Genomic DNA, 16,874 nt, shown 5'->3' on the forward strand with positions numbered 1-16,874 from the left:
AGGCGTTGCCGCATATCTACTTCTTCACTTCTTTAAGTTCTTAGTCTCTTGCCTTTGCACCCAGGCAGGATGTCCAACGGGAATAAGCCTACCGTACACTGTATACTCTATCTCGTCGCTGCCCTCGGGCCCTATCTACACAGCGACATGAATGTCCGTTGATATGAGATGCCGGCAAAGCCAAGCCGGCAGTATCCCGTTATAAAAGGGAGGAATGGCCACTGTCGGTTGTCTTGCCATGCTTCCCCATGGCATCGGGAATAGTCTCTAAAACCTTTTCAAATTCCATTCTTCAAAGGGACCAGGCGACCTTTGAGTGCCTGATAGCAGTGTCATGGCTCGCTATATGTCAGAAACCTCGCACGATGCAGACGTTGAGGAATATGCGGGGGACCCTACATTGCGCGACGACGGAATTTCCAAGAAGCCCGTGGCCAGTGCAGATGCCCTAGATATTGCCCTTGGCGACAGCAGCAATGTTGAATATACTATCGACTCGGACAATTCTCCTTACCTGGAAGTGCGAGCCAACGTTCCAAACACTGATGACCCTACTTTACCAGTCAACACATTTCGGATGTGGTTTTTGGGAGTTGTCTTCACCCTCGTAGGTACCCAAGAGACATGTAATTGTATCTAGCACACTGACTTTATTCAAAGCTTGGTACAGGCGTCAATCAATTCTTCTCTATGCGGTATCCCAGTGTGACAATTACTTCATTGGTGGCGCAGCTGCTTAGTTATCCAGTGGGATGTTTCTTTGCCAAAGCCCTGCCTATTATGAGGGTGCGCTTGTTTGGGCGCTGGGACTTGGACATAAATCCGGACCACCACTTCAATATCAAAGAGCACGCGGTAATCACGATCATGTCTAACCTCAGTTTCAACCAATCTTGGGTGAGTCGTCTCAAGTCACAGAGTGGCCAGAGTGGATAGGAGATACTGACAATATGTGATAGGCAAGTGCGATTATCCAGGCACAAAAGGTGTATCTCAAGATGTCAACACCTGTAGGATATCAGATCTTGCTATCGCTGTCGATGCAGTTGTTTGGTCTTGGGCTTGCTGGGCTGTCCTACAGATACATCATTGAGCCGCCTCAAATGGTAAGTGTGGGGAGAACAAACTCTGGGAAGATCTACACTAACCAGATCCGCTCAGATTTGGCCTTCGACACTGGCAAACGCAGCCCTCTTTCAAACACTGCACAGTGGAGCGAACCCAATCGCCGACGGCTGGAAAATCTCGCGATACCGGTTCTTCCTCATTGTCTGCATTGGAAGTTTCTGCTGGTATTGGTTTCCTGGATATATTTTTACTGGATTGAGTACTTTTGCCTTCATTTGCTGGGCAGCTCCTAGTATGTTGGGATATACCTTGATTCGAAAGAAGGGCTCTGAATTAACATGATATCTAGACAATAAGGTCGTCAACAATCTCTTCGGTATGACCACGGGTCTGGGATATATGCCCACGACTTTTGATTGGAGCCAGATTGCGTATAACACATCTCCCTTGACCATTCCGTACTGGGCGCAGGCCAATGTCTTTGCGGGTTGGTTTCTGATATACGCCGTGGCGGCCCCAATCCTTTACTATACCAACACGTGGTATACAGCGTATCTCCCTCTCACGAGCTCTGATGCGTATGACAATACGGGAGGTATTTACGACTCGAGTCGTATCCTGAACAGCGAAGGAGTCTTTGATGAGGACAAGTACAAAGCGTATAGCCCCCTTTTCTTGCCTGTGACCTTCTCCTTGAGTTACGGCGTAGGTTTTGCAGTCCTGACGTGTTTGATCACGCACGTACTTCTCTATCATACGAAGGATATTATTCAGACTTTCAAAGGAGAGAACAAAAAGGATATCCATGCCAGGCTACTTTCCCAGTACCCTGATGTACCATGGTGGTGGTACGGTGCCTTGACTGTAAGCCTTACCTCCCTCTGATTCGAACAAGCTGACAATAAAGGTTATTATCGTTGCTCTTGCGATCATGACGCAGTATGTCTGGCATACGGGGCTTCCGTTCTGGGGCTTGTTTATCACGTTGGCTCTGGCAGCGATTTATGTGATCCCGGTTGGAACAGTATATGCTGTGGCAAACCTTAACAGCAACTGTCTGACCGTTCTGGGAGAAATCGTATCCGGCTATCTGTTGAAAGGAAAGCCGCTCGTTCTCTTGATATTCAAGGTGAGATCCCAGGCTAAGACATTCATCTGCGAAGTCATCATTGACAAATGATAGTTTTATGCGTACACTGGGCTGAGCCAAGCCATGTATTACGGCGCAGACATGAAGGTTGGTTGGGCCTCCGGATATATTTGATAAGTGTCTCCTGTTGATGAATATCTGCAGCTTGGAATGTATATGAAGATCCCACGGCGAACTCTTTTCGTTGCCCAACTGGTTGCCTGCATTCTGGGAACTTTGACGCAGAGTGAGTGAATTATATACATCCACTTTTTGACTGCAGACCGCTGATTCGGAAAGACGGGGTCCTGCTCTGGATGCTTGGAAATGTGCAAGACGTGTGCTCGGAGGACCAAGCGGACAACTTTACCTGTCCGCAGGGTCGGGTCAACTATAATAGTGCCGTTCTATGGGGAGGTATGACCGCTCCACCGCTCCTTTTGGCCGGCGCAGAATATCACTGACGATGGTACAGCTATCGGACCTACCAGACTATACAATATTGGAAAGATTTATTCCGGTCTTCTGCACTTTTTCTGGATCGGAGCACTGCTCCCTATTATTACCTTTGTATTGCGCAAGAAATACCCCAAGTCTCGGTTCCTGGACGCCATCCACTGGCCGATCTTCTTTGCCGGCACGGGTAACTTGCCTCCTGCTGTATGGAAAACCTCCTTGTTAAGAGTGATTCTCTATGCTAACTGATGATGGTAGACGGGTATCAACTATTCCACGGCGTTTGTAGTTAGTCTGATTTTCAACAAGGTGAGTCATCTATCTTCAAATTATGATGAAGTGCGACAACCTGACCGCCTATAGATCATCAAAGGCCGTAAGCCTCACTGGTGGGCCAAGTACAACTACGTACTCTCTGCCGCATTGGATTCTGGCGTTGCCGTTGGAGCCATTGTGATCTTCTTCGCGCTGACATTCCCGGGGATTACCTTCAACTGGTGGGGTAACACCGTCAATAGTGGGACGGTGGATAGCAAGGGCACGCCGTGGCTGGAGTTGAAGGGAAATGAGACTTTTGGACCGGTGACGTGGTCGTGAGAAGTATAAAGAGCAAATTATGACACAACAAGAGGTTATTGGGTGGATGGAAAAGGTTAGCTCAGCTCGTGTGGTATGTATACAGTATTTATGAGGGCGATACATGGGTTTTTCGAAGCGTTGGGTTGATTTATTGATTCGTTTAAACTTTGGTTAAGCCTCTAGAAATACTGCCAGAGGCAATCCAGATATTTATTGAGTAAGATATAGGTAATACCCTTTACGCAGATTGTTATGGAAAATCATGATTAAGCGTGCGTAGTATAAGGGAATACAGTCTGCAAGGTATGTCTATCCCATAACTTTAGAATGAAATCTTGCGATCACGAAGAACTATCCAGGATGTCGTATGTAGAGCCTTCCTAAGCTCCTATCTGGTACTGGATATATATATTCAATCCACTCATGCCTTCCTCGATGTGGGTTATGGTAGTCGTGGAACTCACACCTGGTATCCTGTATTGTTAATTTGAATGTGTCTTTACGCCATTGAATGTCTCTGCAATGTCAGTCAGAGTGGTTAACACCACTCACTCATTCATTCCTACACCACCCCTCCCTCTCTCCCCCTCCAAAAAAGAAGAGAATAGAGCAAAAGAAAGTAGAGAAAAGAAAAAAAAATGAAGGTTATCTTTTTCAAGGCCCGAGCCGCGGATCGAACGCGGGACCTCTCGCAGATATGCTTGGGTTAAATCCCTAAGCGAGAATCATACCACTAGACCACCCGGGCTTGATGGAAAGAATAACCAATGACCTACGCAGGACTCGAACCTGCAATCTCTTGATCCGTAGTCAAGCGCCTTACCATTGGGCCAGCAGGCCATTTGATGAAAAATGGCCGCACTTTACGGCATTAAGAACTAGGAAATAACGGATCTGCCCTATAGATCAAGTCTCCATCGGAACGGAATAAATCATAATTCCTGTTATCGGGATTACCCCATGTGTAGTCAGGCATTAGTCATAAGTAACTATCAGCGCCATGATCCCCTCGGGGATTGTGATAACCAACTATCTAAATCACTAGTCATAGTCTCGATAAGCCTCGCAGCCTCTTCAGATTAAGCCACGGCAGCTCTTATCCGGTCAGCTCGCCAGGCCAATCCGAGTGCTCATTACAGGGATCATCTCAAGCCCACCGTTGCCCCTCTTGGGTTCACCGTTCGGGGCTGTCCACTGTGATCTCGCCACGGCTGGTGGTGGCCTCGACGCCGAGAGTGCATCTCTCCCTCCGAGCGAGGAGTTTCGTTGCTCTTTCGCTCCTGCAACCCGGAGCCAGAAGGTTTCCTTCCCCTTCTATTACTCTGCACCTTTGCCCGGCCATGTAAAGACGCCCCTCCCCTTAGTCGGATGCCGCGCAAGAAGGCTGCAGACCGCGTGGGTCCGGTCAAGACCCGAAGCCGCAGTGGCTGTAAAGAATGCCGCGCCAGTCGAGTCCGCTGCGATCTGAAGAAGCCGATCTGCACCAGATGTCTTGAGAAGGGCTTAGTATGCTCGACCCAACTCGTTCTCAAGTGGGAGTCCGAGTTCGTTAGCCGCGGCTTGGCCTTTGGTAGAGCCGGTGTTTGGAGTAAGGCTCGGGCTGCCGGCGGACTTCCTCCTCCTCCTGGAAAATCTTCGGCTGCGTTCCTCCTTCGCGATCAGGAATGGTGTCCTATTCCGCTTATTGAATCGTGGGGGTTCGTCAATAGTGGGGTGTCGACTTTCGAACAGCCTTATGAGGTTAATGTTGCTTGTGATGAGTTGAATGCCCTTGTTGTCCGGGACAAGGGGAAGAGCCCGGCGCTGGATGACCTGTTGGATGAGAACGCAGACTGGTCGTTATCACCATCGTCATTGTCGTCTCCATCCTCAATTCGTGAGCTCTCCGATTGCTGCTCGCCTGTCCCACTTGTCTCCCCGCACCTGGCCCCGCCTTTGTCGATGTTCCCCAGTCTATCGGACTCCAATCAGGGTCGCCTCTTTGATTACTATCTCCAACAAGTGTGTCCCCGGACCACCGCTAGCTCGAAGCTATCTTCCCCTTTCGCCTCCATCATCCTTCCCTTCTGCATGTCCGCATCTCCAATTCTTTTCAAAGCCATTCAAGCTCTCGGAGCATGTCACTGGTCCCGCTTCGACTCTACTTACAGCGTGATTGGGCTTCGCCTCAAGTCCGAAGCCCTACGGGGCCTCCGCTATCGCCTCTCAACCGAAGGCTCACTCCTCTGCTCCGCAGACCCCGAGGTCCTGGCAATCATGATGATGCTATGCCTCTACGAGATTGTCGACAACTGCGACCAACGCTGGACAATTCACCTGAAAGGCGCCAAAGAATTGATCCGGATCCGTAGACAACAACAACAACTAACCCCCTCCCGACCTCGCCAATCCCTCGACCCCGTCTCCGCATTTGCTGAGCTCTTCTTCGCCTTCCAAGACGTCATGGGACGCACCGCCTGCGGCGAAGAAGTCCTCTTCGGAACGGATTACTGGCAGGAAAACAACCGCAACATTGACCTCTGGATGGGCTGTAGCCCGGAGCTAGTCTCCATCCTCTCCTCAATCACCGAATTGAGCCGAACAAGACGCCAACTGACATCTGAAGCCGCTCGAAAAGCATTCTCCCACCGCGCCGCCTCTCTAGGCCGCAGACTCGAGAACCTCGTCCAGGAAACAACCGACGATGACGACAATAGCGACGACGGAAGCCTCCGCTCCGCCGCTGAACTGAAACGCCTAGCAGCCGTGCTATACCTTCACTGCGCACTATACGGCGCATCACCCTCCACACCACTGGTAATCGGCTACGTCCGACGCATCCTGCGCCTCGTATCTCACCTGCTTGACTCTGGCTCCCTTGTCAGCATGACCTGGCCTGTCTTCGTAGCGGCCGTTGAGCTGGACCCACTTCACGACGAAGTCTGGCGTGACGAAACCGGCGAGAGCGTGGTCTATGGCCGGCCGTTGGTGTTGCGTGCGTTGGCAGCTATGGCTGAGTCGAGTGTGTCGAATGTAGCAAGGACGAGGGCAGTCATTGTGAAGATATGGCAGGCGAGGGACAGTGATATGCTCAAGGGGTCGCCGGTGGATGCGGCGGATGATAGTGTTGCGGGGTGTAATGATTGGGAATGGTATGTTGCGCCGATTAGTACGGCGATGAGTTTGGCTTGAGGCGCCCTGCTGGAAAATTAAGGAAGTGTTGGATGCACGGTTCACCCCTGACATGTGCTATGCAGCTGCGGTGGGCAGAAGAAAGAGGGCATAGCGCTTTGTTTTGATTACTTGAATGACTATATGACTTGGAAGGTTTTTGTAGAATTAGGGATACTGTTTTGGGATATTGGTTTCAATGTATAGTGACTAGACTCAGATTGATATATTGGACATATTCATTCTTCTTTTACTTTATTTCCTAATCTGTAACAGCATAATGAGCCCAACTGACTTTTAATTCTGTGAAAAGAGCGCCCCATAAAATAACATTCCCGAATCTCGCAAAGATTATATTCTTACCAGTAGATACAGCGATCATCAAGACGTACAAACATAAGCACATAGGTATATACGAAGCCCAAGCAACACCAGATCAAGCGCATACTTCCTCCAAGCTCCCAAATTAAGCATCACAAAACACCATCAACTGTGTCCTCTTGACGCGTTTCAGAACCACCACCGCTGACAGGAAGGGTATTAAGAGTCGTCTACATCAACCAGTGTCAGAATAGCGTAAATTATGCCCCCACACATCTAATCCGATATGAAACAGCTCACCTCATCAACCGAGACCTTTATTTCCACATCTTTCACACAATTAATCCATCCAGGGAACTATCAGAGCATTGATGATCAGTACCACCACCCGTAATAATAGTCTATCAATCAAGACTACTGCTACTACTACTATTGTAGACTAGACACACACCCACCTGTGTGCGAGCCCAAACGACCAATCGATCCCCCTCGCCAAGACAGGACAGGAACTCAGCTTCCTCACCACCATCTTCCACTCTCCAAATTACAACATGTTGTTGCCAGGACCTTTGGATCTTGTTCGAAGCCACTCGCTTCGCAATGGCTCCCGGCTTGGTTGGGTCTTCTTTGGGGATGTGCTTGAAATGCAAGCCCTGGTCCTGCAAGACTTGGCGGAAATCTTCGGGTTTAGGCTTGAGATATGATGAAGGATGATCCGACAAGTCAGAAAATAAGGAGAAAGTATCGTCAACATCATCTCGGTCAGAGGTGCAGCCCAAGATGGACACATCGAACCATGACCAGATGCCCTGGCTTCTATCGCTGCACCATCCTTGGTCGTGGCTCATGATGTTGAACTGGACTGCAGAGACTCCGCGCGGAAGGGGTGGTGAGATGAGGTACATTGCTGTCCATTGGTGAGAAGTCATGAATTCATTGCGCGGTGGTAGGACCAGGATCTCTGATCGGCTGCCGTGTGGATGGAAACTTCTATGTCTCTCGGAAGAAGATGTCATGGTTGATGAAGACCTGACGGTTTGATCGTACAAGCCACAGGATGAAGGTTTTGGGCGCTGGATGCTGAGTAGTAGGTTTGTGAGCATTTGAGAGGGGAAGGGAAGAGCCCTGGGGGATGGGTTTCCTTACTCATAAGCGTTCCTCTCAGCCTCGTCTTCTCAGAAATTAATCTGGCACTGACAGGGATCTTCGGATAGCTGCCACCTTATTGGACGCCTCACGTTCTGTACTGAGACACCACCTACCATTATGTGGATGAAGGGTAAATCCCGCAAGGTGTACGCATAGCCTTGTGAGTTATGGATGTTTAACGGGTCATAATTGACGCTTCATTGATTGCGTTTTGACTCAATATGGAGCAGCGCTATGAGATAAATACACTATTCCCTAGCTTGATCAAATTCCATACATCTAGGAATATATGGGGACGATGGAAGTATTGACCTCTTTGTAGAGGGAAATGAGGTAACTGTAATATACATGAATCTAAATGATACGCCAGGTGGGATACCGCCGAGGGTTCCTCAATAAGAAGATATAGATAGCCACTAAATGTACCTGAGCAAAGTTTCTGATATTGACCATTATTTGACAATTTTTTGTGTTGCACGCCCTCTGCTTTATTCGACCCTCAATGGAATTAATATTACAACTAAGCTTCTGTGCCAGAGAGGAAAAGAAGGACTATTGTCAGATCCGAGTCTGCCTCTCAACGGCTTTACACCGTAGCGATCAAGTAAGGTACTGAATCAGTCCGTCAGTCCGTCGGTCCGTCAATCCAAAAGCTTTCATCGTGCCGACATGCATCCAAAGAATAACCATACTGCCGAAATAAATCGAATCGTTGCCCGCGGCGCCGAATGACGCAACGATATCCATCCCCGTGCTGTGCATCTCTAAAGTAGAACACATCGCTAGGCTGCGTAAACTCGGAGGCGTAATGGCCCACCGCTTGAAGTTCAAGGGGGCCATCGGATCCAAAGGCCCATGTTAGGAACTGACGAAACGATGGCAGGTTCTTATCGCTAATATCATCCCAACAGTCGGGGGTTACCAAGTATGACGGATCGTAAAAGCCTTTGCGCCGCCTCAGATGGAGAACACGAATATTTGCTTTGATACCTGGCGAGGTCAAAATAGACTTCTAGAATATGGTCTATGTATTAGTTATTGCAATAGCAGTTGAGAACTTGAATAAAGTTGACGCGTACCAAAGTACTGAAATCATTGCTGGAGATGCCTAAAAACTCAAGCTTGGGACCGACGAATGGGTTTTGGTCAGTACCCGTCAATTGCTCAAGAAAGCCGGTTGCACCCAAGTAAAGACCATGTTCCTCGGACTGGTAATCATCAATATATTCTTGCTGGCATACGAGCTTTCTCAATGTTTTCTTGTGGGTAAACACAGATTGCCATATTGGAACTGGACTTATAAAACAATAAGTTGAGATGTACAACTCTTCTAGCCCTTCGAACGGATTAAGGAAAGCTGGTAGTGCAGAGACACTATCTCCTCCAGCTCGCCTCATACCAGTCTCCAGCGTCAAAGACTTCAAGGCGATTCTGGATCCAGAGTTGAGAAAGTTGAGTAAGGCATACTCCCAGGATTGGCACAGACGCAGACTCAAGGATAAAAGTGTGGTGATGTTGAAGATAGATGAAAAGGCGTGGGATATCGGTGTCAAGTCCATGAAATACAATGAAAGATATCGAAGAACGGGAAATCGGCAGCTTGTTCTCCAGTCATGCATGTCCAAGATCTTTTTGACGAGCATTGATCGTATGGATTGCGTTACTTTGTAACTAGATGTATCCGTGACTCCCAAGTTAATGAGAGTAAGATGGAACGCATTCAGTTTCAATGCTGAACACAGTTCACGAACATGACGTTTCCAACGTAGGTCAGGCCATGATATGCTTCTTAAACACGCAAACCTTGATAGCAAGATATTACTGCTGCCAGCAGCACAAGAGCTACCTGTTCTTAGATGAATAGCTACAAGTTTGCGCTGATTCAGTGTAAGATATCCAGAGACACCGAGAATTTCGCTGGGTACACAGTTGCCAACGTCCCAGCTGTGGTATAACATTCTTATCTTAGCTGGTCTTGCTTTTGAAGATAAGAGATACTCTAAGCTTACCTAAATCTTTGGAGCCTATCCGCTGCACATCTTGAAAACACCTGCAGTAGCTTGGAAGGCAGATAGCGTACTTCTTCATCTCCCTCTATTCTAACTCCTTCGTAATTGTCGTATCCTCTCATCCGCATATAGTTGTGTAAACACTCATCATCGGGCCAGGAGCGGTTTTCCTGAATCTCAATATCTCTCATGTGAACTAGTAAGTCAACTGGGGAGACAGGTGCTCGGAGTAGGGAGTCAACATGGTGCCATGTCTCGCTGATTCCAGGTCTATTGGAAGTTAAAGTTACAGATTTGTACAGAAGTGGAACTGCAATAGCGTAGAGGTGCTTGGAAACGCGGCATATGTTGTTGAGATCGTGGCGGGGTACGTACTGTGATAAGTCAGCCGGCTTCGAAAAAGGCCAATTCAGGCCGTTAGGCGCAGATTTCACTTACTTCCAGTGCTATGAGAAGAACCTCAGGGGGTAGTCTGTCAAGCATATTGACATTGATGATAACTAGCCCTATTCTTAGAGTGGAGTTGTCCTTGTCAGATTGGGTGAAGTCAGGACAAGAGGGGTTGGCAATAAATAGTCGAGGTGCAGTATTTGAATCTAAGGCTGCGCAGGTTTCAAAACACAAGGTGAGAACGCGTAGCCGATATATTCTGAGGCTTCTTGAGACATATAAGACTGACCGAGGTCTGGGAAATGTCATCATAGCAGCTTGTGAGAAGTGAATAAACACTGGATATTCACTCTAGTGTGAAGAATTCTTGAATCACCTGATGCAGCGTTCGCCTCGAACCGAGGCGTCGGAAGCGCAGTTTAGTCTATTAGAAAGAGATGAATTAGAAAGAGATGAAAGACCTGCAGAATTATGCGTTTGAGTGTACGTGTCTGATAAGGAAGATCTAAATACATGCAGTAAAACGGCTGAAGGAGATGTTGTGTTCGATCTCCCTCCCAAAGGGGAAGGTGCCCGTGGCAGCTGACCCCATGCTATATCTTGTGGCCTCTTTATGGCTCACCATCAGAACCTATAAAGTACTAATATACTCAGTTAGTGGGTGAATGCGAATGATTGGACTCTTCGATGGTTATGTGATATGAACAGTGTAGAAAACTACGTTGTATAACATACTATATTGGTAGAACTGCGACAAGAGGGTTCTAGTATGGGATTATATAACCATAGATGAAACAAACAACTGTACTAGATTAGTACTAAAGTGCAGTTGATCATGGCTCATGATTCTTGACTGTTTCTCTTTTTCTGGCATTTCCTCTCGTCACGGGGGACACGGTGAGGATGGAAAGAGTTAGTACTATTAAAGGAATTAAATTAGTGTTTGCTTATCATGAATTTCACGTTTGTGATGGCAACAAGACTGGCCATTACAACACCAATAGTCAAAAAAGCCCCAGAGGGACACAGCAATACACAACCTGCTTTGAAGTGGTTGAAGAGGATCTTTAAAAACATACTTGTTCCGCTGGTCTGGATAACGGTTCTTTTACCAAACACCGAAGACACACGCAGCATGAAGGATTGCCAGAACATGTAAAGGTTGGTAGATGCCCAGAGAATACCAGTAGGCACTGCCAGACTTTGCTAACCAGATATTGTTGGACATCTTTCCCCAAAGAACCATGGCAATGGCCAGAGGGCACCAGAATGTTGGCGGGCTTTTGTCTTCTTGCTAGGGGTTAATCAGTCTTACTATCCTAGCAGTTGACTGCCGAGCTGACAGTCTATTCCAACTCGGCCGAGACGGCTGCGTTGGATACCATTGCTTCTATGACTTTGCAGTATCCAGGATATTGGAACTTTACTTCAAGTCCATTTTGCTAGATTATGCTTCCACATTTCTTTGCTTATAACTAAGAGCACCCCGAGTCCGCCAAAACCCGGTGCCCTTATCTCCATATCTTGTCTTCATCTCTGAATGAACGTATAACCCATTTATTGCTTGTCGCTAAAGCTCCTGACTGGTTTGCGGCCGTCCGACACCTTCTGGGGCATGCTACCTATGGCAAAAATAATTAATAGGTAATCCTTATCATGGCGGAAGACAGTTACTGTAAATTGCTTCATAAATACTGTGACTTTCAAGCAGAGCCCAAGGACCAAGAGGCCTGCAGAAACCAACAAAAGAATACTAGAAGCTCTACCAAGGCTAGAATAGAGCTCCTTGATCTGTGCCAAGATAGGTCCCAACTGTTCGTGCTTCAAGCATATGAGACCTGTCACAGAATGAGTCTTTGAGCCAGATACGGAGAGAACATATTAGATCACTATACCTCGCCGTATAAGTGCCCACACAAACAGACTGACACCGCAGAGATAGAGGATAAGAGAAGAAAAAGAAGCAATCTTCTGTCCTCTACTTAAACCGACGGACCTTTGCGAAGCCAGAATTGCTCGTCCTCCTAACACGAGGGCGAATATCGTGAATGCGGTGATTAGATCAAACATTTCAGGCAATACTGTGTCAATGATGATGCCACCAGCTTTTGTCGTAGATGTATGTATGAGTGACGGATATTCAACGATAACGCGATACAGGGCTCTAAATATCTCGAGATGGTTTGTAATCAAGTTGCACGTGCGAATTTAATCCAAAATATACTCTTGATATCCAGAAAAATTCCTCGCATGGACTCAAGGCGCGTAAAATGGCAACCTGGTGGTTTCCACCCCACCGGTCCTTATCTATAGAGGTAGTGGGTCTGGAACGCGTAAGCTGACTGGACGGCGAGCAAGTTAGATGTGCAAATCTTTGTTTCCTCGCGCTACGTCTTGTATGCTTGTATGTAGACCGACTATATCGCTTCCTCGAATTTCAATTTGAAGGCGTTCTCCTCATTAACCAATAGTTACGTGAGGCTCTTACATAAGACACCGGGCGAAGCCCTAATAATCATCGTGAAGATCCTGGAAGAGAAATTGATGATTATTGAGGTATGGAATCTAAGTAGGTAAAGCTTGAACCGGGTAATCAATGGAACTATGGGCCTTAGTCCGTGGGTCTCGACAATATGCGCTCCAAGGTTCGAAGGTTTTTTGTTCACAGTATCTTGTTGTTTAACCCTCTCGCCTCTCGCTTTCCGGACTTCAGGGGAGGCCAAAGTCGGAGTATGAATACGTTACTCGCACCATATTAACTATTTATATAAAGAGTCATGTAATTGCACAAAGTTTCCGCCTCACATATCAGTAGGTATGGGGATTGGTGCATTTTGATTGCGTCCAGAGTTTAAATGTTTGGACCCGCTGTAGCTCTTGTCGAGGTCTATGAAAAACAACACTGTCTCGTGGCCTTTCACCAACTGATAGCAGTATCTTCGGCCCGATAAAGTTAAGGACGAGCTATGGGAGCTAAAAACACTAAAGATGGCGCTTTGTGGGGAGGGTGGGGGGCCGCAATTTATCATCGTCTCCTATCACGTCCATTCATTCTATCAGCAGTTCGTTAAGCACTTGAGGAATGCACATATAGAATTTCAAGTTCGGAGGGTGTGTGTAAGACACGATTGACCAAAGCTCAATTTAAAGAGGCTGTGGAAGAACAATTGACCCAGATGTCAAACAATAAGGACAAATTTTCGTGCTGGACTTACACGGGTGGACATGGCTGGTATGGCGAGGTCAAATTCATGGGATTTTCTGATGGAGATGTGATGTCGGGTGCCTGCGACGGGAGAACGTGCAACGCAACATGACGACAACAGTTGCTCCGCGAAATAGTCTGATTTGAGTCTGTATAAGGATTAACTGGGGTAGGCAAATATGTATACGCGAACAGCTTTGTCGAAGTTTGGTTAAAAGACAGAGTCCCGAGGACAATGCAGTCATCTCAGGTTATTGCTCTACTAAAATGGAACAGAACGAGCCAGACGAAGATTAATGGCTCAATATCCGTGTCATCTGATGAGCCGTGGTGAAGCGCGGTTAACCCCTCGAGTTCGTCGATGCTACTCTCTACGAACATCCTCATCAATCCGAAACCAGGAAATCCATGTTCGCCATCACTGAAAAGTGCCCAGGCTGAGCGCTTGAGTGCTCCTTGACTCACAGAACCTGCGCCAAAATAATATAAATGAAACTAAAATCAAGGTACCACTAGTCCACGTTACTGCCTTTAACATTTCCAGTTGGAGGTGTTCAGGTGGAGAATGTGCAGAAAATAGATGGAGCCTAATCGCTCCTATCTTGTTGCTTTTGCGGGTAGTAGCGGAGGGCCCAGCAAGGGAGGGTTTAGTAAGGGGTTTTCAATGTGGCCAAGCAAAGAAAGTGTCTTGCATCTTGCGCACAAAGTATGACTACAACAAACGACCATATTCTAGGGCATTATGCTGCGTTATCGATCGCAAAGTGGAGATCTGTGTTCGGATAACAGTAAAGAAGGTATCACGTTCTCGTCGCTCTCACTAACACGAATGCATGAGACATATAAAATCCTTATGCTCAAGATTAAGGTCGTAAGCTATTGTAGGGATGTTTTGCTGAAAGGATTGTAAGGATTACTGAATGTTTTCGGAAGAGGTACTCCCGAATGCAGGATAGGAAACAGCAGCTCGTTAAAGTATGCATTGTAACTATCACCAAATCACGCAGTTCCCCCGCCAGTATCAGAGCGGATGCTGTGAGCCAGTCTCATGCAAGGATACCTTTCCAAGCTGGCATTCGATGAAATCTAGGTTTGGAGGACGGCATAAGCATTTAACCCCATTCATGTTTAGTCGACTTACGTATCTCCTCTGCGTTGTATGACGTCGCAGCCACCCTTTCATTTTTTGTTTTCAACAAGGTTGAAGATAATCTAAACTCAAGATTAAAGTACGCGCATCTCTGCATTTTTCTGCCGCTGATCAGCGCAGTGTTGTCAATGATTGGCAGGATCTGATTTAGACTTTGATCTGTTCAGTGAAAAAGGAAAAACTCCTGTAATGTCGTGTCACGATTCTTGGAATGTGGAATGGAAGGGAAGTAGATGATGCCTGATGTGGATTTCATTGGCTCTAGCGGCCGACTTCCTATCTAATGTTGATGCATTCGAAGTGGTCATGGGTCTTTGAGCCTAACTTCCACTAGGTAGTGTGAGTGGCCACGGAGTTGTCACCCATCCGAAGCATCATCATGTACCCTTATATAAGTTCAGACCAGTCGGCCCGGGGTTTGTACACTGGATCTGGAACGAGATCTGTTGAGCTCTCGCGTTCCGTGTGCGAACTAACTTTATGTTTGTCATCTACTTCTAGCTTTGCACTTCTTGTTGGCTGAGACTACAAAATGTTACCTACCTCTCTCTACGGGAATTTTAGCTGCTCCCATACGCTCTCCTCATGTAGCATTTCAAGGTATAGTACACTGTCCTAACAACCTTCGAACTTTTTGCTGTTACATCGGACATATTTCTCCTCTTGGGAAGTGACATCACGATTGACTAATAGAAGTAAATTAATTTCTAGGATAATATTCACAGCACCGACTGTTCGTCGATCTTCTTACTCTACTGAAGTTCCCAAACCTTGGGGAAGAGTGTCTGAGAAACAATACACCAGACCTCTTGATGGCATGGAGGCTGTAATGAGACAAATATCTATCAGCCACCCGCCTGGTCGCCGAACATACGACGTTGCTGCCGCTGTCAAAGTGCGGACTCACCTCACTGAGGAGGAACTGACCAAGAAGGGGCGACTAGCCTGGCAGAATCTACGATACAAGCATCCATTAATGGCAAGCTCTATTGTCGACGGAGACTGGATATACAATGTGCCATACGGCAAGGAGTTAGAAGACTGGACCGAGAAAACCTTTCTGTCACTAAGTTCATGCCAAAAATACACAGAAGATGTACTCAACAGCTTAGGCCCAGTGGAGTTTCCCATGCTGCTCCATCTCAAGGACCGCAATGAATTTATGTTGAAACTCACTCACTGTCATTCAGATGCTCAAGGGATAGCTCTGTGGTTTCACGACTTTCTGAATGAGCTATCGTGTCCTGATATTGACACCGTTCGATGGAAACCAGGAGAAGAGGTTAACAACCTCCCTGTTGAGACGTGGGATGCGGCTGAGATCACACGGCTCCCACAATCGTGGGTTGAGGATCATCGAGGTTTCTTTCCTAAGAAGCAGCTTAAAGCACCGAGGACCTTAGGCTTAGAAAGAAAACCTACAGAAGCGCATCGTCCGTCAACATACGAGTTCGAAAGATACCGATTCTCGGTTAAATGCTCAGAAACGATCATTGCCGGGGCGAAAAAACTAGGCCTCACGCTTACTCCGTTTGCTCATACAGCCATCGCCCTAGCTGCAAAGGAGCAGGCCAATCTACCTGATGGTGTCCAACATAACACATTCCTGGTTTCAAGCCTCCGGGGACAATGCAAAGGACGGCCTGAACTTGGTAGTCATGCGGTTGCATTGCGCTTTGGATTGTGGCCTATTCAAGTCGGAATTCACGATTTCTCGAAAACGTCCAAGGAGTTGATGAACTGTTATTCTTCCTACAAGAGCAATATGACGTCGTATATACCGATTATGACAAACGTTTTGGCCGATATGGATCCCGATGTCGTGAATGATGTGATGTCCACTTTTATCTTTAGTAGCGTCGGGGACTTGTCGCCCTACATGAGAGCTTCATATGGCGAGATTGAGCTGGAGGATTATTGGGTTATCAATCTTCCAGCCAATTCATCAATATTTATCGCTATGGAGTCCCGGCTGGGTCAATTGGAATTAAGGGCTTGTTATAATGGCGCTTTCTATGAGTCGTCTCGCATCAGGTCTTTCTTGGATTTAACAGGCAGGATTCTTTTGGAGGCTGCTACATGAGCGTGCAATTTCGGCACTAGCTCTCAATTTTGTGTATTTCCTTTCCCTCTCATCCACGACGAAGGCATGCATTGTAGTATGTGAAGAGTAATAATAACAGGAATGAATTGATGTTCACAAGGCGACTCTCATGTGTAAGCACCTACGTCACTGTATGCTAGATAATTTGGTAAGCAGACCTCGCT

General features: G+C 47.1%; 5 protein-coding genes and 2 non-coding genes across 7 annotated transcripts; 3 read left to right on the top strand and 4 right to left on the bottom strand.

Annotated features, from left to right (window-relative positions):
- Window positions 1–243: 243 nt before the first annotated feature.
- optE (small oligopeptide transporter, OPT family) lies at window positions 244–3,457 on the top strand. Its single transcript, XM_025665700.1, has 12 exons — window positions 244–607; window positions 661–897; window positions 960–1,106; window positions 1,162–1,360; window positions 1,418–1,932; window positions 1,976–2,197; window positions 2,252–2,305; window positions 2,363–2,444; window positions 2,498–2,614; window positions 2,673–2,857; window positions 2,912–2,962; window positions 3,017–3,457. The coding sequence occupies exons 1-12, from the start codon at window positions 335–337 to the stop codon at window positions 3,248–3,250; spliced, it is 2,316 nt and encodes a 771-aa protein (XP_025513140.1). The 5' UTR covers window positions 244–334; the 3' UTR covers window positions 3,251–3,457.
- A 433-nt stretch (window positions 3,458–3,890) lies between these two features.
- BO85DRAFT_t202 lies at window positions 3,891–3,980 on the bottom strand. The gene has a single exon. It is a non-coding gene; the product is annotated as a tRNA-Pro (tRNA).
- A 20-nt stretch (window positions 3,981–4,000) lies between these two features.
- Window positions 4,001–4,072, bottom strand: BO85DRAFT_t201. Its single transcript has one exon. It is a non-coding gene; the product is annotated as a tRNA-Arg (tRNA).
- Window positions 4,073–4,278: 206 nt separating this feature from the next.
- On the top strand, window positions 4,279–6,635 carry BO85DRAFT_451564 (Zn(II)2Cys6 transcription factor). The gene has a single exon (XM_025660616.1). It carries the CDS (start codon window positions 4,601–4,603, stop codon window positions 6,401–6,403), a length of 1,803 nt encoding a protein of 600 aa, XP_025513141.1. The 5' UTR covers window positions 4,279–4,600; the 3' UTR covers window positions 6,404–6,635.
- A 220-nt stretch (window positions 6,636–6,855) lies between these two features.
- BO85DRAFT_440577 (uncharacterized protein) lies at window positions 6,856–7,968 on the bottom strand (the record flags this gene model as incomplete). Its single annotated transcript, XM_025658774.1, has 4 exons — window positions 6,856–6,933; window positions 7,004–7,032; window positions 7,155–7,776; window positions 7,966–7,968. The coding sequence occupies 4 exons, from the start codon at window positions 7,966–7,968 to the stop codon at window positions 6,856–6,858; spliced, it is 732 nt and encodes a 243-aa protein (XP_025513142.1).
- A 377-nt stretch (window positions 7,969–8,345) lies between these two features.
- BO85DRAFT_498964 (uncharacterized protein) lies at window positions 8,346–10,344 on the bottom strand (the record flags this gene model as incomplete). The annotated part of the gene is made up of 5 exons (XM_025664042.1): window positions 8,346–8,864; window positions 8,932–9,796; window positions 9,862–10,131; window positions 10,237–10,253; window positions 10,300–10,344. The coding sequence occupies 5 exons, from the start codon at window positions 10,342–10,344 to the stop codon at window positions 8,478–8,480; spliced, it is 1,584 nt and encodes a 527-aa protein (XP_025513143.1). The 3' UTR covers window positions 8,346–8,477.
- Window positions 10,345–15,423: 5,079 nt separating this feature from the next.
- Window positions 15,424–16,689, top strand: BO85DRAFT_377273 (uncharacterized protein; the record flags this gene model as incomplete). The annotated part of the gene is made up of 1 exon (XM_025656257.1): window positions 15,424–16,689. One exon carries the CDS (start codon window positions 15,424–15,426, stop codon window positions 16,687–16,689), a length of 1,266 nt encoding a protein of 421 aa, XP_025513144.1.
- Between the last annotated feature and the right edge of the window lie 185 nt (window positions 16,690–16,874).

The sequence above is a fragment of the Aspergillus piperis genome (assembly GCF_003184755.1).
Source record: "Aspergillus piperis CBS 112811 unplaced genomic scaffold BO85scaffold_16, whole genome shotgun sequence".
Taxonomy (NCBI): Eukaryota; Fungi; Ascomycota; class Eurotiomycetes; order Eurotiales; family Aspergillaceae; genus Aspergillus; species Aspergillus piperis.